The following is a 26,919-nucleotide window of genomic DNA, read 5'->3' as shown; positions in this document are numbered from 1 at the left end:
TGTGATGACTTAACCAACTCAAATGTGACTTTCGAATATAGTATATTGTGTATCTATTCAAGTTTTTTTGTTGGGTGTATATTTTGACCAAGATAGGAAAGCATAATGAATCTTTTGTTAAGAACAAAAAAGGATAACTATCATATTCTTACACTGACAACCTCAGGAAAGCACACATTTGAGTGCAAGTTAGATATGTAGAAATGTTCTTTTTTCCCCAAATTCAGGAGTAATTTTCTTTTGTTGTATCTCACAGGGTCTTTTGAAATGTATGTACAGAAATATTAAACTGTAACATATTTCTCAACTCTCCGTAAAATCAGTTTCTCTCCCTAACGTGGTACTCCTGTATGAAATCAGGCGTGTGATATTCAAACGTGTTATGTTTTTGGAGATGCATAATTCCATGGTTGATTTTTCCTCCACTGTTTAGAAACAGACTTTTGTTAAGTAAGCCATGGAAATCGATGAAACCACTCTATCCACCATACAACACGTCACTACACCCTGGGAAATCTGAACACACTGGAAGTGTCATTCAGAAGAGCTGATGCCTTACGACATAATCAGTATTGGAGTTTATGCCAAAGCATCTATACCAGACATCTTCCAAAATGTTTTCCTTCAAGATGATTTTGAAAAATATTGAATACACAATGCACAAACAAAACGAGACACTGACTGAAACCAAAATTATCTTTGAAGTACCTCCCACTGGCTTCAGACGAAACAAACTAAAGTTTTTTCAAAAATCACTGCACACCCCCAGACAAATTTGCATCATTCGGGACAGACAAGAGCAACTTTCTGAATATTCCTTGCAAAATGTAGGTCATTTGCACCCCCCACCCCCCCAAAGAGGAAACTGGCCAATTGAAGCATGACTAATAGGAAATAACACAGCACTATAAACAGTGACATCCTTGGAGGCTGTGATGACCACTTTGAGGACTCAACTAGTGTCAGTGTTAGCATGGCTTGATTTGTTTTATTTCATGTCTCTATTTTACTCATATTTCCATATATGGCATAGTGCAACAGGTCGTTGTCAGTCAGATATGTAACATACTTGTGGCATATGTCTATGGCTCATCTGCAGTGAAACATCTTGGAAAGCAGACTCAGACTTGTATTGTACAGAAGGCCATGATAATTAATGAAGTAATAACTATTAACTACAACCTTACAACCTTTTTCTTACTCACAACTGCCCATGTCATGTTGAGTAATGTAAGACTGTAAACTCCCTTAGTTGACACAGAGCACATCCCATCACATCAAGTGCAATATAACATTTCGAGGAACTTTGCAGAATTTCCCCTAATTTGTTTTCCTTCCAGAAACTGATTCTGTTCATCTTATGGACGTCTGTGCATGTTTGCAGGCAAGACATGAGACACTAAATATGCTGAGACAGCTTCCTGGAAACATGAAGGTTGTTCCAACTGGCAGAGAGAGAGAAAGAGGGAGGGGGAAAAGAGAGAAGGGGAAGACAAAGAGACAGTAACTGGGGGAGGGGGGGTGCAGAGAGAGCGAGGGGGAGTGAGAGATGGAATGAAAGATGAAAAGGCTAAGAGAGCTTTGAGAAAGCATAGAAACAGAGTACACATAGCAGGAACATGGTTTGCCTGTCTGTGAACATACTGTGTGTGAGTGTCTACGCTAGTAAGCCTGGCCGTTCTGATATTAGAAGCCCCTCTCAAATATCCAGACCTGCTGTCTGCTGGCATCGTCTTTCAGAAAATAAGTATTTGTCATGTGACCTGTGCTCATACACAGCTGTTTTATTTTCATGAACTGCACTCAGCGCACTCCATTTCTGCTATTCCACTGGATCCACAAAAATGTGTGGGTGGCTGTCAGGAGGCCTGTATGTAAATAAAACTGATGTGTTTGATGGAAATGGATGGGGGAGGAGGGCTATGAAGATCCAATACATGCACAGAGCTAGCCGTGCCATGCATCCCAGCACAAGATCACTGCCCCCGCAGCAGCACAGCACATTCCTTAACCGTAAAACCCTTTGGGAAAAAGATACAAGTCTGTGTGTGTGTGTGTGTGTGTCTGTGTGTGTGTTTGTGTGTGTCTGTGTGTGTGTGATGTGTGTGTGTGTGTGTGTATGTGTGTGTGTGTGTGTGTGTGTGTCTGTGTCTGTGTCTGTGTCTGTGTCTGTGTGTCTGTGTGTGTGCTTGTGAGAGAGAGAGATTGAGTAAAACTTAAATCAAGTCATGATGAGTATGGTTGAGTTTGACTGTTGCACTCCCCTTGTCTTCCATAAAGGATAATGGCTAAGGTGTGTAATATCTTATACCATTTGTGTTGGTCATGGTATGGGCATCATAATGAGTGGCATTCATCCAGTTGATGTGATGTCATAGCAGTGGCTTAGCAACTTGGTAAAAACAAACAGCTGCCTGCCAAAAATATGCACTTCCACATTTGTTTTCAATATTTACAGTACTGTTACTGGTATTAATTTGAGGAAAACACTGATTTTGAAGTTTCCTTCAGATGCTAAGACCTAAGGTCACTTCTGGTTATTTGCCAAAAAATGCTAAATATTCTTTTCTTTCAGAAGTTCAGCACAATGAAAATTTGTTGTGGTTATCTTTCTGCGTCAGGACTTAAATGTAACCATATGCTCATTTGCTCAGCTCATGGTGAATCACATTTTTTGACCCCATTAAAAAAACACAAGACTGAGGCTGACATTGTCTCTGATTTTAAGGTTCCACATGGTTGATCTGGGCATTCCATAATAAGAAACATGTTTCAACCAGAATGAGGATTAACACTTCAAGTGATATAAAAGGCTGAGTAATAATGTAACATGATAATGCTGACCAAAAAATGAATGAATGAGATAATTATTTCTACAAATTATTGCTAAAAGTGATGGGTGGTGTGGTTCGTTTTAACTGACAGAACAAAAGAAGGAAATGGTGAGGTGTGGATTTCAAATAACATCAAGGCAAGCCTTTTGAAACTGGGAAATATTTCCAACTATCCACAATATAGTTGATATTACAGTACAGCAAAATCATGAACCATCCTCACTTGGAACTGCACCACAGACACCCTCATGGTGACACCTCTCCATCTTTCGGACCACTTCTTCATCCGGTTCAATGTCAGCCTGACAGAACAGCCTCCAGCTCCTCAGCCGATGGTCACGTTCTGTCCCAACATGCGCTACCTGTCTCCTACCCACTTCTCCTCTGTGGTCGCCTCAGGTCTACCTCCACTCAGCAGTTGTGATGTCAGTACCTGACTCAATATGCTACCCAACTCCTGGTCGTGGAAAAAGCCATTAACCTGTTACCTCCAATCTAGCACTCTGAATAACGCAACCCACGAAGAACACTGAGATGAGAAGAAGCCACTGATGGCCTTTAATCACAAATCCGCATACAGCTCTGAACAGGCAGAGACTAAGTACAGCCAGGCAGGAGATGTGAATGGATGGATGTCCTCTGCGGCGGGTAATCCATGAACCAGGCCTTGGTGAGATATGCAAGTTCTGGCCTTACTCTCTTGGGAGTCGCCTCTGTCTTTAGTATGGTCAATCATGGCAGGTGTCTGCTCTTTTATGCAAATGGCAGACACCTTTTTAGCCAATCAGCGTGTACTCAATTAATTATATTGGTGGATCACTTTATGGTATTGTCCATAAAAATAATGTGCACCATTTATTTGGTACTGGACAAGTCCATTAGATTACATACAACAGGCCTGCTTCATGTATGTGCATGAATCATCCCTTGGTGGCTGCCTGCCTATACATTCGTCTTCATGAAATTTACCACATCATCTCACAACTCGACTACTGTAACGCCCTACTGACAGGTCTCCCAGTCTGAACAGTGAAACCCCTTCCAATGATCCAGAACGCGGCAGCGTGCCTGGTCTACAACCAAACCAAAAGGGCACATGTTACCCTGCTGCTCATCCAGCTACACTGCATGACTACCTTTGGCCGCTCGCGTCAAATTCAACGCTTGTCTACAAAGTAGTCTCCGGTTTTGCTCCCACTTACTTGAATGCCCTCATATGCTACGTTGTGCTCCTCAGACGTATGACGTCTAGCTCTGCCACCGTACGCTCAGGCCAATGCAAACTTTTCTCATCTGTTGTTCCTAGTTGGTGGAACGCGCTACCAGTTCCTAGAGCAGGGACATCCCTCTCCATCTTCAAAACAAAAACCTCCTGAAGACCCAGCTCTTCAGAGAATATCTCCTCTCGTAGCACTACATACAACTAGCCTTGCTAATTCTAGCACTTATCACCTGACTAGAACTGACACCTATAAACAGCACTCACAGATACACTTGCGCCAGCCAAATGTAATGTAATAATGTAATGTAATTAGCAATCAATATTAGATGGTTGGTTGTCACCAAGGTGCAAAGTTAGTGTTCATTTGGGTGACAGCCCCGCAGGGAAGAAGCTTCCCCTGAACCTGCTGGTCCGGTTGCAGAGAGACCTGTAACGCCTCCCGGAGGGGAGTGGGGAGAACAGTCTGTGGTTGGGGTGAGAACAGTCTTTGATGATGCTTTGTGCTTTACGCAAGCATCGCTTGCCCTGGATGGCCTCGATGGAGGGGAGTGAGGAACCAGTGATGCAGTTTTCACCAACCTCTGCAGTGCTTTCCGGTTAGAGGCAGAGCAGTTGCCATACTGTGACACAGTTGGGGAGGATTGTGTGACACATTGTCAGGTGCTGGACCTCCTTCCTGTAGGCCGTCTCATCGTTGTTGCTGATGAGACCAATCACTGTTGTGTTGTCTGCAAACTTGACAATGGTGTGTAGGTGAAGAGGGAGTAAAGGAGAGGGCTCAGCACACAGCCCTGGTTCAGGAGCTGTGGTTATCTAACCTAACAGACTGCGCTCTTGAATATGTCAGTCCAGACCCTCAGTCAGCTGCACAGCACAGGGCCTGAGGACGCGTCCGGGGATGCCATCAGGAACAGCAGCCTTACGTGCATTAGTCCTGCTCAGTGCCGCACACACGTCGGTGGGGGAGAGTGTGAGGGGCTGATGCTCTGCAGAGACCACTGCCCTTATGGCCACCTCCTTGTTGTCCCTGTCAAAGCGGCCATAATGGTTGAGCTCATCAGGCAATATCCATTCGATCAGCATGACATGCACAAGTTATTAACTCTTTCGGTTGATAAATGCTTATGGTAGGTTATCAGTTGAAGCTGATTGCTCCATACCCTACTGAAGCATTCCCTCCCAGGCCATTTTTGTATTGGAAGGAAAAGCTTGGGGAGATCCCACCACCCACCATGCCAGGTAATGCTGTGCTGTGTGGATCGGCAGAATGACGCATACCTGAGTAGTGAGTTTGATGATGACCAGCAACCTGCATGTTATAAGCCATTGTTACAAGCACAGGCAACATGTTGGGTAATGAAAACATTTCGACCAGAATGGTGACGTGTGTATCAGCGCGTGTGCATGCTGATTTGTCCTTGTGTGTGTGTTCATGTGTGTGTGTGAGTATAACCAGAGGCATGAGAATAAGATGTGAGAGACATACAGAACTTTTATTAGCAGAGCAGGTTGCAGCAGGTTACTGATACTTAATAACAATGTGGGCAATCCGGCTCTCCATCCAAAGTGCAGAGTGAGATGAAAGGGGATCAAGTTCAAGCTGGACTGTAAAATGACTTGAGACATATTCTTATAATTTATGGTGCTCTGTAAATAATATTAATTTAAGTTTAAACTGAAGAGGAACAACTAGCCTCTTACAGCAGACTGGCATTTAAAATAAATCCTGATACAGTCGTTCTCAACCCATGCTGTTTTTCTACAGCCGTTCCACTGAACAGCACTGTTTTACTTTCCATGCCCATAAAATAACAAGCAGAGCTTGTGCTAGAATGGCCGTCTGACCCACTGACCTTGCCAGGCAGCACCACACCCTGCCCTGACTGACTGACTTACTGACACACTCATTTACTACTGCAACTTGATTCAGACCAGTTTCTCAGTGACTGCTGCTCCATATGATTTCACCTCCTGCTCCCCCTCAACTCCCTGTCTGTCCCACAGTTTTCCATCCAAGCCGCAAGGAGAGTGGGACGTGTTGCGACCACAGTCTTCGCTGCTTCCCCCATAGGGCCTGCACAGCTGTGTGAGAATCGCCAGCCCCAAGCTGTGGGCTTCCCCCCTCCTCCCGCTCTTTCTCTCCTCTGAGCCATGTGAAGACGGGGAAGCATCGCCATGCCAACAAACTCTGGTTTCCCCTCAGGCCATTGCTGTGTATATCTGTATCTAATAATTACTCTGACAAGACCAGTCCAGCAAACCCCCTCATTCCAACGGTTCACCTCCTTTGCCCTGCCCAGCACCATTCAAGCAGTCAGCGCTGGGTGTCTAAGCAGGGCAGAGTCAAATAAACTCTGATCTACCGGTCACACGGCAAGGGAAGAGCTGTTGTCGCCACAGAGGTAATCACAGGCTCTATTATTCTTCTGGCTGAGAGAGTATGTGATGCAGAGACATGTCTCACCTGGAGCGTGCTCTTTATTTGCCACTATAGGCTATACTCTCTGCCACGGGCCACTTCTGGGAGGAAGTTTCCGAAAGTTTTACAAATGGGCATAAAAAGACTTCAAAGGCAAAACTTTTAAGATGGTGTGGGCTCAGGATGAGAGTTTGAGGATCTGGAAGTGCAAAGTACTTTCTTTGTATTTATTTAGAAATGTATTTTCTTGCATCATTGACAAAATAACATTAAAACACTTAAACTAACCTAATTTAAGATGATCCGTCTAAAGTCCAGACATGAGACAACAGAGGAATAACCACAACATCCTTTACGCTAATAAAATGTGTCACTAACAACCATCAAGCCTTACCACACACACGTTTAATTAGGAAAATAATGCACCACACTGACATTTGTAACACATGCAAGCATTTTGTTCCACGTAAACCTCTAAAGAATATTTTAAAGCTACATTAGCAGCAAGGCATTGCTAGTTTGGCCACATGTCTAGTGATTAGAGTAGGCTACATATTTCTTCTCATCTTGTTTAGGAAACATAATACTTTGTAGATAACTAAATGCACTCTACCTTTTAAGATGAGACAACATTGGTAAAGTTATCATTCTTACAATATTATTGTAATTTCACAGCCGGTCTAAAATAATCCAGCAATATGGCACATCGCTCAAAGCATTTATTCTTTGCTTGATGCCATTTGTATAATTTGTAACTGCATTAAATGCAAGAGTTGTTGCTTGAAAGATTCAATACGTCATAGTTTAGCACATACAGTAATCTTCTCAGAAATCAGTGAGTAATTCTTAGAAGGTCACAAGGTCACAGTTGGGTCTCTGGAAAAGTACCGTTTACTCATTCTGTTCTCCTGAATCCAAGATGCAAAAACTACAGTTCTCATCATGATGTGACCTGACTCCAGTGATATAAACTTTTCAGTGACGGCCATGAATCAGCAGACAGAAAATTACATAATTCACAGAGAAGGAAGCTTGTAACTGCACCTGACAATGCAGAAGATACAAACTGCTTTAAAAGGGAATGCTATTTGAGTATATGTAGATATTTTTGTGGCACTTTGATGCACAGTGGAACATGCGACTGATCCTTCCTTTTTCAATATGATAAAAAATGCTGGACAATGGAAATACCATAAGACCAAAGAAACATGATAAAATTAGCTGGTTTAGCTTCCACAAATAGATTTAGCAGTTGGATGCTGACCTGAATCTAAAAAGAAAAGAAGCTAAATCAGTGTTTCTCAAATGAGGCCTCCTGCTGTAGTTTTGGAGGTGTTATCACATTTTGCTACTCCTTCCTGGCTTTCTTGTTTAGCCCCCATGCCTGAGAAAAATGGAGGTTTGCTGGTTGTTGTAGGGATAGAACATACACAGCATTCCACATACAGATTCCAACCAGGAGTCAGTGGCTGCAAGGAGACATTTTTCTTCGTTTTGTTTCCGACCTGTGGTTGAGATCAGCTTCTATAACAAGCGAGCAGTGGTTTCAGGAATGCCCAGCTGCGTGGTATTTTGACTCTGTGGGTGTAAGGTGTGAGGATGACACATCGTGATCAAGTGGAGCTTAAAAAGCTTTCCACAGAGAGGTGATGGCAGAACATGACCATTTCTAAAAGCTGTTGTGGGATTATCAGGCAGCATTCAAGTTCAAGTTCAAGTAGTTTATTGTCATGTACTCATAAAAGGAATTATAAGTAATGAAATTTCTTTGGGTGGGGGGCGGGGGGCAAACTATTTTCCACTCAGTTGTTTGAGAGAAACATGCAAACATTACTTTTGTTTACACATCAATAATTATTTACATTTTTAACATTGGGCTTCTGTAACCAGCAAATACTGACCAAGGCACTAACAACAGCAGAATTGTGGTTTGAACTAGTGCACTTGTGGTAAGTATATAAACTGCATAAACTTGAGTTGTTATGCATTGAATTATGTTTGACATAACTTAATATACAAAGAATTAGAAACTCATGTAGAATTTCCGGTAGCCAATGTCATTTCTCAACCTGCTGTTGAGTTTTCCACACAGATTGAGTTAATGGCCATAATATGGTAGGGTGCTTGAGTCTGAGGCTCTGAGCAGCAGCTTGCAGACCTTCACAGCTATGCATGGCACTGATGCAAATCTTTCTACATCACCTTCTCAACACTTGTCAGTGAATCTGGCATCCAGACAAGCTCGGCTCTGCTTCCTGTGACCAAGAGCCTCGTCAGAGTGTCCTGGTGCCATGTGGTAAATATTGGCCAAACTGTTGCCTGACCTGCCTGGAAACTGTTTGAAGTGTAGCCAAATTTCACATCTGGCATTTGACATTTTTATTTAGACATTTTGGTGTGTATGTGTGGAGAATCTGCTTTTGCTGATCAGGTCTCACCAAAAAAAAAAAAAAAAAACTTTGTAAACCCTGACTTCATTGAGGTTTCATATTCCTGATTTTGTATGTTGGCCTCCAGGGGCCATGTCAACCCATCCCATATCCACTCATTTGATGTATAGTGCCACCTAGTTAAAAATGAAAATGCAAAAATGGGGCATTGTCTTTGGCTGACAGATTCAAAACTGCACAGAATGTGAAGTGTAGGATCATTATGACACCCTCTGTGTGCATGCCAAGTTTTGTGGAATTCTTTTCATGGGGACCATACAATAAATAAATATGTGTACATTTAGTGACTATACACTACGCATGCATGCACACACACACACTCATGAACACACGTAAACACACACATGCAGGCACACAAACACACACACACACAAGCACAGACACACACTCACATTCACACACACATAAACACACAGACACACATAAAGACACACGCACACACACATACACACACAGTAGACATGCAGGCATACATGCAGGCATACAGGCTACACATGCACACACACAGGCACACATGCACAGACTCACATGCACACACACATTCACACAGGCCCACACACAAGCACACACACACACAAATGCATGCACAAACACACCCACACCAAACACATACACGCACACACACTCACACACAAACACGCACACACATAAAAACACACACACACACACACATGCAGGCAAGCAGACACAAGCACACACACCCCATTACCCCCACACACACACACTCACAAGTGAAAACATACACACACACAGAAGCACACATATACACAAGAGCAAACGGACACACTAATTTGCATACATAAAAGCTGCAAGAGTAGGGGATGGAGTAGGAGATGGAGACAAATTGACAAGTGTGATTTATTTTTGCGAAGAGAAGGACTGGGCTGAGGTCATATTTTGTACTGCTCTGTGGTACATAGCGGTACAAAATATGACCGCCGCTCTGTCCTGTACATCCGTTCCGCGAACATAAATCACACTAATCAATTTGTATCCATCTTCTACTCCATCCTCTTGAAACTTTTGTGCATGCTTGTTTGACATGCCTGTGTGTGTGTGTGCGGACCGCACAGCAAGTAGCCTATGGTGCTGTGAAGGTGAATAGATTTGTAGCGCTAGCCAAAAAATGTGTAGCATTGTTATAAAACCTTTAAAATCTCTAAACAATCACAAGTAGGCCAGTTCATCACAGTTCATCCATTGCAACTGGACTGATGAAAGGTCATGTACACCTGTAGGCTACATTGTATTTGGGGAAAGCAGAAGGTATCATTTTTACATTTATTTATTTATTTATTAACAAACAAAACAATCCCTGTCATTTTCATGCAGTTTTCAACAGCTATCAAGAAGAGAGGTCATGCTATGGATTTTTGTGAATGTTTCTTATTCTACATATGCAAGATTTTAGTCATCTTCAGTTCATATGATATTTAACTTTATTGTCAATGCACAAATTAAATACCAATAGTCTAAAACGAAATGCAGTTTACCAGTGGTACAAATAACTGACATCTAACCAGTGGTACAAATAACTGACATGTGGTACAAATAACTGACATGTCCAAAAGGGCCTTCATGAAATGCGTCGCTAGACTGTTCACATTTTAACGTTCCAAGTTGAGAGCTGCGTCCGTTATTGTCCGTGGGAAAAATATTGATTTCCACATTGCAACTCAGGGACCACCAGCAATGTCCTCACTGACCACAAGTGGGCCACACTGGTTGAAAACACCTGGTTTACAGTATTAAGCGGACTTAAGCTGCCACCTCTTGGCGAAAAGTTGTAATACATTCTGCGTGAATCACAGAAAGCGCGAATGAAGTGGCCACTTCTAAATGGGACAGACTGTAGGCCTACAGTAGCTGAAGGTCTGTGGCTAAAGCAGCCATAATGAAAGTGATCATTGTTTGGATACTTCACACACACACACACATGCTTTTTAATCGCTTAGACTACAACTACCAAGCTGGAATCAAAGCACATCGATTCACCTCTCACACCCTAAACACGCACTTCAAACAAACAAACAAGCGTCTCAGTCTCGCGCATGTATAGCCATAGGCAAAACTGTATCAGACGTAAATGATGATAAATCATCCATTGCACAGAATGATTTTTGTAGTACGTGCAACAGGTAGGCTACAGCCTGCCCTGGATACATCTCTCAAAGTGCGCTCTAAAACATTTGGTTTAAATGGAGATGTAGATCATCACTGGTGCGTTCACTTTGACGAATTTATGTATCTAGTCAATTATGTCGTCTCAGCCCTAGTTAGGCTACTTTACTTTGAGCCATGCTCTTCCTTAACGTTGCTTGAAACAACTTTGAAAATAGAGGATTGAAGTAGTGGTGTTTGGGAATGAATATTAGCTCAGATGCGTTTTGAGACTTTTTGTGGTCTTAATGCAACATTTTACAAAGCACTGACAGGGCCACCAAGGACTGTGAGCGAATCAACAGCAGAAAAACCTATTTAGCAAGCAGAAATGTCCCAGCCTGTTTAGAATGCTTCATAGACAGGTAGGCCTATATTTTCCATTAGAAAACCATCACGTTAGCGAACGCGTTGTGGCTAACTCAGCTCCTGTAGGCTAGAAAAGAATGAGATGACAGTCGAAAGATACAGCGCTGATATCAATTTGCTTGGTAACCGCATTTATGGTTTTCTACAAATACACAATAATCAAATTGGCCTCCATCACTCAACCAATGCTAACGGTAGGCCTAACATTATTTTACCTAGGTCGTAGGCTGTTGATATAAGATTAACGTACCTGCAGTAAAAACCAAGCATGTCCGATAAACATTCTCAGATTTATTTTGGCTTCAAGAAGAAATGGGAATTACATTTCATGTGAAAATCATCCTACCCTTATTAGATGTTCTCTGCGGTAAACTACAGTGTTGTCCTTGTAGGAAGCGTCTATTGTCTTTCCAACCCACTTTAGATTAACTTCCAACAAAATTACGTCTCACTGCAACGATGCGCCATCTGGTGGACAAACGACTACCTAATGCCAATACTGGAAATGCAGCCAAATGATGATGAATATTTGGTTTTCCTTTAATCCTACTGAATTTGTAATTATGTATCGGCCGTTCTAATTGCCGATACCGATAGTATGTGCGTGCCTGTGTGTGTGCACCACCATCTACAGGCCAATGAGTGTACAGTCACTAAATGTACACATAACTTAATTTTTTTAGACCCCCCCCCATGAATGAAATTCTACAAACCTTATACCGCCAGAGAATGTCAGGTTAATCATACACATAAAATTTGGTGCAGTTCTGAACATCTTAACTGAAGAGAGGGGCGATTAAAGCAGAATGATATTGCATTTTCATTTTTTACCAGGGGGGAGTGGCCCCCAGGGACCAAACAAAATTTTTCTGTAAAAAAGTCTAGTGGGGCTACATACCCACCAAATTTCATGTGCCGGGTATCGTTGACCAAAATTACAGGAAGTAGATGACGAAAAAAAAAAAAGAATAAAAAAAACTTTGACAATCCCCATATGACCGCTTCGCTAGCGGCGGTCATAATAATCTCTGTGTGTTATTTCTTTACATGCTATCCACGCAACTGGTGGTCATTATTGCCTGTGATCAGTTGCCTAACTTTGTATGGGGGGGGGGGGGCATCTAAACAACGTTTCCTGTTTCCCACAATAAACAACATTAGGCTAATATATGACTTTCAGGCACTGATGACTTTCGGTGGTCTTCGTGTACGCAAAAGGGAGTGATTAATATCCTCGAAGAAAGCGCTTTCTTCTGCACTTTATGTTCTTGAGTCAGTCTTCTCCTAGAGCACGTTTCTCTGTGGCATATTTCGGAGATGCATCATCTGCCAGTTTCAAAACCAGTTCTGTGTGAGTCACCCACCTCCGTACTTATAAACCACCACATCAACGCGGCAAGAACTCACAGCTGTCCAAGAGGCCCTGCACGCAGAACACAGCTGCCGCCATACACAGTCGCACCGTTAGCTTGCAGTTAACACACTTAATAGAAAAGTTTGGTGCTTTCTTCAAAATGGGCTGCTTGTTTCAGGCCGTTGTCATTTCGGCCGCCATTCTCTCCACGACGTCACTGACTGTGATGCAAAGACGGGATCAGTTTGTAGAAGCAACGGTAAGTGTCGCTCACATGCCAATTTTAAGCTGCAGGCTGGGCTGCTCGCAAAGAAATATTTCAGGGCGAAAGTCTCAATGTCTTAAACTGTCCATATATGTAATTTACTTTAAGTGGTGTGTAAGTGGGTGATTAAAGGCACCAAAGGATTTTGGAGAAAGAAAATCCAGCTTTAGCGTTACATTCAGCATCAAATGAACTCTTATACACCAGTTTGCATTTGCAAATTATTCACAACTGAATGCTTTTCATTAAAAAAAAAAAAAGCAAAAGATAGACACTAGGCATGTACAATCAGCATCACTCATGTTTAATGTGCACTGGAGAGGAGAGAAGATAATTCAGTTCTATTCATTATTGTTCTTTATTCATTATTGCTATTTATTCTTAAGAGCAACTTTTACCCTTTAGGCTACCGATTGTGAACAAACATTTGTCTATTTATTCTATCCTTAGAAATACCTGAAAAAATACGGCTACTTGAGCACTCCCTTGGACCCACATGCTGAAACTGACCAGAGTTCAGAAACAGTCAAGGAAGCCCTCAGGTAGGCAACAACATGTTTTTATGAGATGGCACACTGCTGAGGTTTTCTCACACTTTTTGTGCAAATTGATGTCAACATTTTTGGCTTGCAATCCTTTGACATTTTGGTTGAGGTACACTGATAGAAGAGTTTGTCTGCCTACTAAGTACAGGCATATTGCAATCTCTTTCCCTCCAGAATCTACCAGAGGATATCAAGCCTGCCCATCACAGGAAAGGTTGACAAAGCCACCATTGAGAAGATGAGAGGACGTCGCTGTGGTGTTGAGGATCCTTTCAATCAGAAAGCCATGAAATACAGACTCTTTGGTGGTGAGTGTTTGAGTTTTTATAGTTGTATAAGATGCAGTATTTAGCAAAGTGCTACATGGCTTTTGTAGAATACATTCAGCTAAAATACATTATAACTTGCTGTATTTGACCCTGTTGAGTAACAATACAGGCCATGGTTCAACTACTCCACCAATAGGACAGAGTTGTAGCTGCAGCAGCTTCTTGACTTGGCTAGCCTGCCCAAACATGCCAACTATAACTTATAACAGTGATACATTACATAGTATCACATGCTTCCTTAATTGTAGCCCTGAGCTTACTGCTGCTACTTTACTCGTGATGCCTTTTGTAGCTGAGCTCTCCTCTGGCAGACAATAATAGAAGGCTTGGATACAGCACCAGATGGAAGTGTATGGTTATTTAATGCATCATTCATAATAGAGACATTTCTGCCATGAGCAAAGGGATTATAATATTTAGAGCAAGGTCATAGGAGAAATAAGCTTTGTCACATTTCTTACATGTACATAATGACCAACACATGCATATATGCATCTAACCTGTCTCCAACATTGAAGCCACACATTTTATCTTCCTCTTCTTCAAGGGCTCATATACTGACTTAGAAACTGCAATCCATGCGTTTGTTACATCTAGACTGGACTATTGTAACTCTCTGTATTTAGGTCTGAACCAATCTACCCTTGCTAGACTTCAATTAGTCCAGCTAGGCTTCTTACTGGAACAAAGATTGTATGCACATATGTCCTGTGCTGGCCCAACTCCACTGGTTACCTGTCAAATACAGAATTAATTTTACTTTTTGTTTTCAAAGCCCTAATGGAATGGCACCACAGTATATCTCTGACCTTTTAAGTCCCTACTGTCCTTCTAGGCCACTGAGGTCTTCCTCACAACATCTTCTCTCAGTCCCAAATGCAACCCTAAAAACTAAAGGTGATAGGGCTTTTTCTGTTGCTGCCCCTAGACTCTGGAATAATCTCCCTATAGAAATTAAGTCCTGTCCCACCATCAGTAGTTAAAATCAAATTTAAAGACCCATCTATTTTCTTTGGCCTATACTGTCCATTAATTTATCCCCTTGTTTATTTATTTATCTTATTTCTATTTCTTTTCAGTATTATATTAACTGGCATCTTTAACTTTACTTTACATCTTTCTCTAGGCCTACAGTATAGTAGTAGTGGTTTCAGTAACCATATGTTCTTTTATCTACAATCATAATCTGTTTATTATTATTATTGTTATTATTTTGTATTTTCATTTATTTATTTTTTATTTTTTGTTTTTTATTTTTTATTTTATTTCTGTATTTATTTTATTTCTGTGAGCACCTTGGGTCAATTACATTGCGTTTAAGTGTGCTATATAAATAAATGTGACTCGACTTTACTTGACTCTTCAAGTGCGCTGCAAGGTCATTGAGCTTTTGCATGGAAGTCTGCTTCAGATGACACACAGCTCTGAAACACCACAGCTCTGCTCTGTTGTTTACTCACACACACACACACACACACAGAGTGAGTAATTCTGCTCTTGTTCATAGGTGCGTGGCGTAAGAGGAGCCTGACGTACCGGATCTTCAACTACACTCCTGATCTTGGCAAAGAGGGGACCCAGAGGGCCATCCGCTCTGCTTTCAAATACTGGAGCGACGTGGCCCCGATCAGCTTTAAGGAGGTGTCGTACGGCCGCGCCGACCTCAGGATCTCCTTCCACGACCGAGGGAAAAGCCTGTGCAACTCCCCCTTCGATGGGCCTGGTGAGCCACACTTTTAAACAACTATAATCAACTTGGCCAATCAGATGGTCCAAGTAGGCTGGTGTAGTTTGTTTTACCTGACTATGAGGATAGTAACCTCATGCTTGGATCGTCTGTCTCTCACACACCAGTGGAGTTATGATGTGGTTTCAAAGCCAGTCTGTTCCATTCGTGCTTATTTGAAAAATTCCAAAGTGAAAAATTGGTTCCCTTTAAAGCAAAAATGTTTCCCTTTTTGGCTTTTTAATTTTCAGAAAGATAAATATCCATTGTCGCTTCATGGTAAATTGTGCAGGAGAAATAATATTTAACTTCAGTATAATTCCATGCTTGCAGGATTGCTGAAAAAAGCAAGTGCAAGGGCTGCTGCAGCAATTATGCCTGCGGGCATGCAGATGGTTCGCATGGTTACTTTTTTTTGGCTACTTAGCTTTCCTATTAGCCACCTCAACCTGCTTTCATGACATCTTAACTTCTCTAAGTCTTTCAAAATAAGGACAGTTAAGCAGTCAGCAAGCACTCTATTATATTTCCCCATGCATAGACAAAATTAGGTTCTCTGGATTTTTTTTTTTTTGTTAACTAAGCACCCGACTTTCTCTGTTCTAAGGTCGAATCCTTGCTCATGCTGAAGCCCCGCCTTCAGGTATCATTCACTTTGATCTGGATGAGGATTGGACGGAGGGCCAGTACTCGGGCACCAACCTGCGAATCGTAGCTGCTCATGAGATCGGCCATGCTCTGGGCTTGGGTCATTCCCAGTACACCAATGCACTGATGGCCCCTCACTACAGAGGCTACAGTTCCTACTTCAGGCTGCATTTTGATGACATCAGAGGCATACAGGCCATCTATGGTGAGCAATTGATCAATAAGCAATTGAAGTACAGCATTGTTGTTCTTTGCCTATTATTTTATGATGGAGCAGATTGTTAACTTTTCCTATTTACCTAACAGACAAGCATGTTTGAGAAAGAGAAGAGAGAGAAATAGTGACTGAGAAATTGACTGTGTGTGTGTGTGTGTGTGTGAGTGAGAGAGAGAGAGAGAGTTTTAGGACAGAGGGTTCAAAAAGAAGAGATGTATGTAACTAAAGTCTCCTGTCATTTCTCCTTATCCTCTAGGTAAACGAGAAACAGAGGACTCCAACTCTGTTGACATGACACCACCTACAACTTCTCCGACTCCAACACTGTCTCAAGCACCAGATCCTTGCAGTGCCAAACTAGATGCTATCATGCTGGGTAAGATTGTTATCTCATTATAAACTTTTTTTTGTACGCTCCCCAAAAAAACTTTGAATAGGTGTGCATTTACCATGGAGTTCCAATCCTTACCTCATTCTTACTTCTCCAGGAAAGCTATTGGGTAGTAACAAAGTCCTTTTAGGCAAGTCCCTCCACTCTGCGGCCATATTGCAACGCTTTTTGGGCACTTATCAGGCATCTATTTTGGCAGAAATGCGCAATCTTGCATGATTGGCACGATGTCTTCACAACACACCACATGATTGGCTCAATGTATTCACATGTCAACGTTTTGCCGGGGAAGGGGTGGGATATGTGTAGACAACTGCCATATCGGCGTTACAAACTAACCCCATGCATTTCTATGGAGGATTTTTTGAGTGCTGTGTCTCCTCATTAGAAAGTCTCTGGTAGTAAATCAGAGTTCCCTGAAGGACATTAACTCTGTGTTGTCTCTAAACAACCATGAATAATTTGTCAATACAATAGAGGGTAGCAGTGGTAGCATAGTGGCATAGGAGCTGGGCTAGTATGCAGTATTCTGAAAAGTTGTGGGTTCAATCCCTAGTTTCCCCTGTTGTGCACTTGAGCAAGGCACTTAATCCCAAGGCGCTTTGGAGAGACAATGGCCCTCATAATATATTTGGCATATGTAAGTTGCTTTGGATAAAAGTGTCTGGTAAATGAATAAATGATGATTCATATAATGTAGATTATACATTTTACCAACAATTAATAAACATGCCACTCATTGGACAGGTCCCTGGAGGAAGACCTTTGCCTTCAGTGGAGATTACTTCTGGACGGTGAGTGAGGCTGGATACAATGAGCCAATCAGAATCAACCTCCTGTGGAAGGGTCTGCCTGGCAACATCAATGCAGCTGTCCACTCTCAGAGGACAAACAAGACCTTCTTCCTGAAAGGTATGGATGGCAGCAGTCTCTTCTCTTCACTTAGAAATACACTGAGATTTTTATACAGATGCCTATTGATGTAAACTACACAGAGTGGAAATCAGAGACAATCAGAGAGCTATGAGACCAAAGCCATAGTTTTGTTAGTTTTTGGAGCCTAGAAACCGCCTAACATCGCTTTTAGCATGGAGACCTGCTGTTGATGTAAAGTTTGCCCTTTGTCTTCATAAAAAGGAAACAAAGTATGGAGGTATACAGGCTTGCGGCTGGACTATGGATACCCCAAGAACCTGACAAAGCTCTCACCCAACATTGATGCCGCTCTTTATCTGGAGAAGAACAAGAAGATCATCTTCATCAAGGTAATATGACAATCAAAATGAGATAAATATGCACAAATGCATCCACTGAATATTTTCAAACAAGAACATTTTTAAACTCTGTTTCTCTGTAGGGTTCACTCTACTGGCAGTGGGATGAGATTTCCTACACAGACCTGAGCATCTACCCCAAACGTATCTCCAATCTCTTTACCGGTGTGCCACACAACCCTGATGCAGCTTTCACTTGGAAAAATGGCAAGATTTACTTCTTCAAGGGTGACAAGTACTGGCGTCTTAACCGTCACCTCAAGGTTGACACTGGCTACCCACTCAGTATCCAAGAGCGGTGGATGCAGTGCAACTACTGATCCACAAGTGGGCGCCAGAGACCATTTCCAGCAGCTGGAGTTGCCAGCTGATTCAGGAGACTACAGTTCCCATAGTTCATAGTGTTGACAAGCATGAACTGCTATCTTGAGAGCAGGGTTTAAATTGATGAACAGTGGTGAGGTTTCACTGAGGATGGTTTACGCTGTGATTCTTTTTTAAGCCAGTTTTTTCCTGTTTGATGTTTCACATCAGTTCTTTTTTCACCTTTTGTAAGAGCCATATGCAGTACAAAGGTTAGGAAGTGTTGTTACAGTTGTTGGGTAACTGTAAATCAGAGCTAATCAAAGTATCACAATTATCACAAGTGATCACAGGCATTCGAATTCTGAGATTTTTGCCAGTCTTTTGCCAACTGTTGTACACAATGTATTTTTCTGTGGTGAAACTGAGTTTAAAAGATTGATTCTGCCTCTTTTTTCACAATGACAAAGATTAGGTGGGGTTGCAGGTATTTTATAAAATAATTCCATACAAGCAGGACTTGTTAATATCATAACAATCTACAGCTTTCTTCTAATCTGTAGCATCTGTGTGTGTGTGTGTGTGTGTGTGTGCACGTGCTCGTTAGCTCTTGAGCAGTGTTTCTTTTTCATTAAGCCCTGATATGTTTTGACCAGTGGAGGCAATGTTCCTCCAGAACACAAAGGTTTATTGTTGTCTGATGATTCATTATTTTTATGACTTTCCCCCCCGACAGTCTTCTCCAGTGTCAGCAGCATCTTTGCTTCTGATACATACTTAGTGTCACCATGTGGGACATTCAGGGAAATGTTTTTTGATTTGTCTTCCTGCTACAAAATGAAAAGGTATTATTCCAAACGCATTTCAGTTTTTTACTCTCTTTTGTCAGATTTGATACGGCTTGAAATATCGCTATGAACTCAAAATGTTTGTGAAAAGTGAGTTCTATGGCACTGTGTTATACCTGTTATATCCGTGGCCTTTTTATGCTTAGTTTTTTCAGTTCGCTCCACGTACAGGATGAGTTGAGTAGAATAATAACATACTGTAAGGTCATATATCAAGAACATGTAAATATTGGTAAATACAGGGTTTATCCCATCAATGTTTTATTCCCCCCTCTAGAACTTGAGTTGCTGCAATTAGTCACATAATACTCATTGGATAACATTGCAGTAGTTCTGTGAGGAGTCATATTCTAGTACTTGCCTTCTCACAGATAAGAGCCATTATAATGTGTATGTGAAAGGGGCATTATCTACAGGAAGCTTCACTGCCTACTTTATTATTTTTTTTAATTAGTTTCATGAGCTTTTTTGTTTTACTTATTGATAAATCGCCCTTTTCCTGTACAAGTTCACTAGTATTCTATGATTTAAGACTCGAGAGTACAGTTCAAGGGCACTGTTATCAATCAAAGATTATTCATTTCTGTACATCTAATCTCTTTTGTATTACTGATGTGCGTGACACAAACAGTCAATTTCAAATGTACCTCAATAAATTTTACAACCACATCTGGTCCTGAGACTGGTGTCATTGTAAAGCCTGCTCATGAATAGATAATGAAATAAATGGACATTGAAACTAGCCATGTATTTCCATGCAGAAAATAATTTTAAAACACTGTCAAAAGTCAAACTCTTAGGGGCCACACCAGTGTCACCCTTTTACACGCACGCGCATGCACGCACACACACACACACACACACACACAAACCACATCGTCTCCTTTGAGACCCTCACTATTTGCTTGCAGTTTGCAGGAGCTGTTGCTAGGTAACCAGCTGAGACAAGTAGCAACATTCATTTGCTGAGTAAAAAATGACAAAGGGCCCAAGTCTTGTTTCATCAAAGGTTTTTCTTTAACTTTTCCTATGAACATTTCTGTACAGATTTGGGACAGTTATGGGAGCAAGCTCCATGTATTTTTTTATACAAATTAAAATAGAATAAAGTAAAATAAAATAAAAACAACACACAACATGCTTTAGTAATCTACAATATTCAGACCCATGCTGTAGCTCTTTTTCACTGACGAGATTTCCCAACACTATTACTTGTATAAATTACAAAATAACTTTAATTTTTCCTATGATAGTTGATAAAAGACTGCAGCAAGAACATAACAACAAGCAAAAAAGAGTTATGCAAAATAACTAATATGGTTCCACAGAGATTTTGTTCAGTCTTAATGCTACAGCTGTTAAACCTGCTAAACCTACAATACATGCTAGCTAATGTTGTGTATGCTAGCTAGTGTTTATCTCATTAAAATGTCCAGCCTTAACTATGTTACCAATGATCCAGCATTTACAAAATGGCTGCTAAGGCTCAGCCCTGAGGTTTTCTATTAATGAGGACCGCATGGTAACTGCTTCACTCATATTGTAAGGTGTTTCACTGAGTTTAACAGTCACATACAAATTACTGGACAAATTTCCGTGCGTACAGACACAGGCTGCAAACGCACACACTATTAAACGGGCACTAGTGAGGACGCCTTCATCAGTCCGTGCACTGCTCATTTCTCATTACTGATACTGAAGCACCAGCGCAAGCTTTTAAGAATCCAGAATCCAAAAATCCAAAAATCTGGGAAGAAAAGCACACTCTCAAGCTGACAGATGTCCAAGACATCATTTCCTTCATGAAAAGTTCCAAAAACAACTAGTTTAGTTGTTTGTCAAGGAAGTTCAAGGTGTGTAGAGAGACAAAAACATCACTTTGTGCCATTCTGGCAATTCAATGTGTGGTTATTTTCACTGCATTTCCAATGCATTTAGGATGCTGCTTATGAATATGAAAGTCCCATCCTCTTATAAAACAGACACAAACCAGCCATTCTAAAACCATTCACTCAACCAGACACACAATCAATTACACACACACACTTTTGTTTTCACATAGACTCGCTGCATCTTGTGGCCTAAAAAAACATAGGCCGGGTTTGTTCACAGAGTGGTTCAAACTGACACATCACACGTCAGCCGCTAACAGCCAGGGGAGCTGCCCTGCAAATGTCAGTCCTCTCCTCTCTTCAGTCTAATACTCCATGGCTCTCGCAAAAAAAAAACCCAGTCCACAGTTCCCACTGACTCAGCTCAGGAAGTGGATCACACAGTCTGGATACTGACGGTGGTGATGATGGACTGAAAGAGCCAGATGTGGATCTTGCATTCAGCTCCCAATTAAACAGCAAAATTAACTGAGATGGTGTGTTGAAGCAACTGAATGGTAACCAGCCAGATCCGTTTTTTTTTCTTCTTCCAGTCTGCAATGTTAAAGACAGCATTTTTGATGTGGTGATATTTTTCTTTTCTAAAGGGTGTTTCCAGGACAGAGTGAGTCAAGACTTGGGAAGTGAAGAGCACGTGTTGGACAAAGGAAGGAGGGGCGTGGCCTTCAGAGGAACCCCCTTCCTTTCTGTCCAATCAGACGCGGATAACGGGCGTGGTGGCTGTGAGGGGTACGGTGGAACCCGTCTCATAGTCAAAGTCGATCATGGTGTGGTTGCCAGTGCCAAGGCTGCTGAGAGAGTTCCCTGTGCCCATCTGACGATCCCGCAGACTTTGTAAGTAGCTCTGAGAGAGAGAGAGAGAGAGAGAGTTAATTCATGTGACAAAGCCACTCATATTGTATCAGTTTTCGAAAAACATAGCAGATAGTAGTAACTTTTATCTGTCTTCACTTGATGTCACCTTGAGCAAATTCCATGACAACCTATTTTTCCAGAGAGATGAGCTGGCAAAGATATACAGCTGGGTAGATGTGTAGCTGGGGCTCAAACCCAGAAATCACCATCTGAGTACGATTTCCCTTAAAGCCAAATCCTCAAACCTTTACTTTTGAATTGTTGGTAAAAAAAAAAATAAAAAAAAACAGTGACAGTTTTTTGACAGTATTGATGTCAAAAAACTGCAGACATGAACCCTAACCCTAATCCTAACCTTTAACCCTAACACTAACCCTACCTCTAACCCTAACCCTTGGGATTATTACCCTTGTTATGACAAAAACCGAATGACACTTAACAGAAGCGTTATGTCAAAGATTTATGACTTGTTTATGACACGTCCCTGACAGTGTCATGTCACTCTTATGTCGACACTGTCAAGTAAAGTGTAACCAAAAAATCCATTCACTAAATTAGAGGTGTTGCCTCTAAGACAATAAACAAATAATTGTTCTTTTGTTTTTAACAGGGGATGTAGGTGCTGATTGGCTGGAGCTGACTAACCGGTGCGAGTAAGTCTCCGGCGTAGCGCTTGACAGGCGTGGGCTTTCGGCGGTACGTGCCCTCCTGGCCACCGCTCTGCTGCCGCTTCTTGGCGTCCTTCTGCCTGATGCGCATAAGCTGCACCCTCTTCTGCCTCCTGCTGATGATGACTGTGAGAGAGAAAAAAAGAATAGAAAAATAAGTCAGTACATGATACTCAGAGTGCATGTCAGCATATGATACTCAGTCCATGAAACAGTATACAAACATAAGTCATTGTATCGACGCTACACACATGCTAACACTAAATATTACTAACTACTGGTAATATGATCATTTAGCCAATAAAGCACACAAATGCTCGGCTGATAGTATTTTACTTTTCTGTACATCCAAGCACACCACCGGATCCTGGTTAACATCACCAGTCTAGTTGATGCTGATGCTGAAAACCCAACGCCTTTCTCACCTTCCGTATGGGAGAAGCCCTCGGCCGTGAGCTTCCACTGCACCAGTACTCCCATGAGGCTTAGCGTGGGCCAGATGCCCAGGATGACCCAGCTGTACCAGCAGAGTGGCTGCGGCGCCGGCTCCAGCCGCAGGCAGTCGTACACGTGCGTGGCCAGCGCCAGCATCTCCACAAAGTAGTCGGCGCAGACGGTCATGATGGCGGCGCCGAACACGGCCGTGGAGAGGATGGTGAAGAGGCGCTGCCACTGGAGGGTCAGCACGGCACACAGCATGCCCGTTCCTAGCAGAGTGCCGAGGGGCACCTGAGACAACAGCACACACACAAGGGTCAAAGGAGAGGTACTGACCACACACATACTCACTATAGACTTCAAACTATATCTCGCATATGTAAACATGTCTTCATGTAAGGGAAAATGTCTGCCGGTCAATATCAGACAATAAGTCTTGCTTCATCCTGGAGACTTATTTTCTGATACTATTATATATCGTCTGATCAACAGCGAGATGATATGCCACATCCGGTACTCACACAAATTACAGTGGAGACCAAGATTAAATTTCACAATTTCACGTAACCTTGGGGCATTGGAAAAAAACTCAAACAGTCCCCTGAGCAGCCAGGCTCCAGTAGGGGCCTCCTCTTACCCAGACAGTGGTGGGCGTGTAGAACTGGTGCGTCACCAACAGGGCGGAGAGAGCGAGCAGCAGGCCCAGCAGCAGGCCGGTCATGAAGAGGCCAACGCTGCGCACCAGCATGGTGACCAGACCGCAGAGCAGGCCGATGCCCAGGCCGATGCCCGCACTGGCCTCCACACTCAGCTGGGTGTCCAGCACCCGCTCCTTATGGCACAGCAGGAAGATGATGACCGAGCCGAACATCAGGCCGGACAGGAACATGACCGCCTTGAAGCAGCGGTAGCCTGAGGAGAGGGGGGTAGACCGGTGGGGTGGTGGAGAGGGAGGAGGAACAAACACATTCACAGAGTGAATAACATACATGACATCATTACCAGACCTGGGGGGAGGAGGTAAAGAGGGGGGGGGGGCTACGTATACTTGGCTAAATAATGGCTGAATAAGGCAATAAATCGAAAACTGAAAGGAAAGAGAGACACAAGAGAAACCAGTGTGTGTGTGTGTGTGTGTGTGTGTGTGTGTGTGTGTGTGTGTGTGTGTTGTATGTGTGAGTTGTTTGTGTTGTGTTGTTTGTGTCACAGTAAGAGATTGAAGGAGAAAGGAGTGATTTGTTGTCATGGAGAGAGAAAAAGACAGCAGAAAGAGGGCTTTGGACCCCTCAACATTCCTTCCATTCAGAGGACCAGGGCTAGAAGCATTCAATCTTCTGGAAGGCCTGTGCGTATGTGGGGGTGAGAGACAGAGTGTTGGTGGTGTGTGTGTGTGTTGGGTGGGGGGTGGTGTTGTAGGGGTAATTAAAGGGTCATTTAACTTCATTTGCGGAGCCCCGAAACCTAGGTGTGAGGCTCACCCTGGTCTAAAAAAAGTCAATCATCCATCCATCCACTGATAAGCCTAATGGGGCTCTTCATTATGATGTTTATGTATAGTGAGAGTGGAGAAGTCAGCCCAAGTCAAGACCCCCCACAGCCAGTGGGTGAGCTGCTGCTCTCTATGCGTCACTGGCTGCTGGTTTATGGGCCAGCTGATTTGCATTATGATATCACCAAGACGCAAACCAAGAACATGTTGTGTGTTACACATGAGTGAGTAGGAAAGTGTGAGTAAGAGAGAGAGTGAGTAAGAGAGAGTGAGGAGGAGAAAGAGTGATGGAGTGGGATTGTTTTTTTTTGTGGGGAAAAAAGTGAATGAGGAGTGCATATCCTAAAGCATGTATAAGTATCCTTAAAGAATAATGACAAAAATAAAACCTAAACAAAAAAAAAATAACAAAGAGAATCTAAAAATTGAGCAGAAATAAAACTGAACAGCGCGTAACTAAGAGCGATTAATGTGCATGAACACTGGCTCGGGATTTCCTCCCACATCTGTTCGGGGAGGGCTGATTGCTTACCTCACACAAACAAACCCTTAATCAAGTTTTATTGAATTAAGATGTGGTAATGACCTCAGTCTCATTGTAACAAATGCTCCGTATCACTGACTAAGCGACTCCCTATTGCTCTGGATCTGCTTAGTTAACTATTACCTAATAGTGCTAAAATCTCATTTGATCTCCTACATTGTCTAACTTAATACTTAATACAAACTGTGGTTTGGCCCGGCAAGCACGTGGCGCCATTATCCATATGTGCATAGCCAGCGTGACATAACTACAGAGGTGTGGTGTTGGAGACACACAGGCCTGTTTTAGTTAAATACAGTAGTCATAATAGCTGGCGATTAGCCATGGTGATTTGTGAGAGGAGTCAGATGTAGATGCTCTTCGTAATTACACTTGTCTGTGAGTAACACGTTCACAGAAGGTTGTGTGATGTGGGGACGTAGTATGATGCTCATCTGGTGTTGTAATTATCATTTAGGACACGTTACGTTTTGCTCTTGCTTAGTTTACATGTATTAAAGTTTTACACTTCAAGCGTAAAATATTTTTCTATACAGCATGAGAAACATGGAACTTAAAAGAAACTGCATCTTTTTTTTTGTTCAAAAACAGAATATATGTTTACTTCATGAAAATCTAATGTCACAATGTGACAGGTACAGAGAGCATTCCTTCGCAGACAACATGTCACATCTATGATCCTCAACAACCCTTTCAACTCCCAGGTGACCTCTGACCTTTTGAGAACTCTTACCGAAGAAGCAGTAGATGATGCCGAACAGGCAGCACATAGAGCAGATGACAGCAGGGATGATCTCATACTTCCTCTCGATCTCCAGGAGACAGGGGTTACTCGGCTCATCAGGCACGGCCCCGTCGGACACAAGATCTGATGGGTCGGCCATTTTGGGTGATAAGAGAGATGGGGTGAGGTGGGGGAGACAGGGTCTAGAAGGGACGGGGCGGTGGAAGCTGGAGTGTTATCTGGGATTCATCGCAAGGCTTTCACAGCACCTACAAGAGAGAGAGAGAGAGAGAGAGTGTGATTCATTTCTGTAAATATTGTTGCATTTTACTTGGAGCCGCTTCTATAAACATGTGGGTGATTCATCAGCTGACTGCAAAATAATGCTTACTGCCATGTTGTGGTATGTCTAGAGAAATACGACTGACTCACTACGACTGACTACATCATCCAACGTGAGATGAGATCCGGTTCAATTCACAGGCAGAAGAGATACTAATGAGACAACCTACTAAGTACACTGACTTTAGAATATGTAGAACTTTGGGTAGGCCTTATTTCATGAATTTTGTGGACAATGTGCTTTTCTTTCTTTCATCTTTTTTGTCAGAATCTATTAAAATAGTTCTTCTTGGAGAGGATTCTTCAGAGGTAGAAAGTTCTATAATGCTCATTGTCAGACTGAACAGACAATTCAGACAGAACAGACAAAACCTAAAGAGCATTTTCACCCAAAGAACGAAGCACTGAAGGAAAGAGTAAGCTAGATGTAAATGAGAGACTGTGTGATTTTGAGAACAGGTGTAACAGGGCAGTGAGCCATTCCACAGAATTCTCTTCAAAATAGTCACAATACCAGGACGCTTTGCCTTGAATATAAACAAAGAACCACCCAAGTGCACCATCATCTTCAGACCAAAGATCCAACTCCAGGAGAACAAAGCAACTAGCAATT

At 42.3% G+C, this 26,919-nt stretch overlaps 2 protein-coding genes across 3 annotated transcripts in view; one reads left to right on the top strand and one right to left on the bottom strand.

Moving 5' to 3' along the window:
- The first annotated feature begins 12,623 nt into the window (after positions 1–12,623).
- On the top strand, positions 12,624–20,023 carry mmp19 (matrix metallopeptidase 19). Its single transcript, XM_042090139.1, has 9 exons — positions 12,624–13,067; positions 13,524–13,615; positions 13,793–13,926; positions 15,455–15,670; positions 16,281–16,526; positions 16,795–16,914; positions 17,677–17,841; positions 18,067–18,194; positions 18,287–20,023. The coding sequence occupies exons 1-9, from the start codon at positions 12,969–12,971 to the stop codon at positions 18,521–18,523; spliced, it is 1,437 nt and encodes a 478-aa protein (XP_041946073.1). The 5' UTR covers positions 12,624–12,968; the 3' UTR covers positions 18,524–20,023.
- Positions 20,024–20,347: 324 nt separating this feature from the next.
- LOC121707507 (transmembrane protein 198-like) overlaps positions 20,348–26,919 on the bottom strand; it is a 20,822-nt gene continuing 14,250 nt past the window's right edge. For both annotated transcript variants that reach the window (XM_042090141.1, XM_042090140.1), the window contains exons 2-6: positions 25,974–26,233; positions 23,845–24,119; positions 23,195–23,498; positions 22,747–22,895; positions 20,348–22,090 (exon numbers count right to left, since the gene is read on the bottom strand). In XM_042090141.1, the coding sequence (XP_041946075.1) occupies positions 21,941–22,090; positions 22,747–22,895; positions 23,195–23,498; positions 23,845–24,119; positions 25,974–26,124 (1,029 nt within the window). In that variant the 5' untranslated portion in view covers positions 26,125–26,233 and the 3' untranslated portion in view covers positions 20,348–21,940. The remainder of the gene's footprint in view (positions 22,091–22,746; positions 22,896–23,194; positions 23,499–23,844; positions 24,120–25,973; positions 26,234–26,919) is intronic.

This window comes from Alosa sapidissima, chromosome 4 (genome assembly GCF_018492685.1).
Source record: "Alosa sapidissima isolate fAloSap1 chromosome 4, fAloSap1.pri, whole genome shotgun sequence".
NCBI lineage: Eukaryota > Metazoa > Chordata > Actinopteri > Clupeiformes > Clupeidae > Alosa > Alosa sapidissima.
This window is presented reverse-complemented; position numbering and strand designations above follow the sequence as displayed.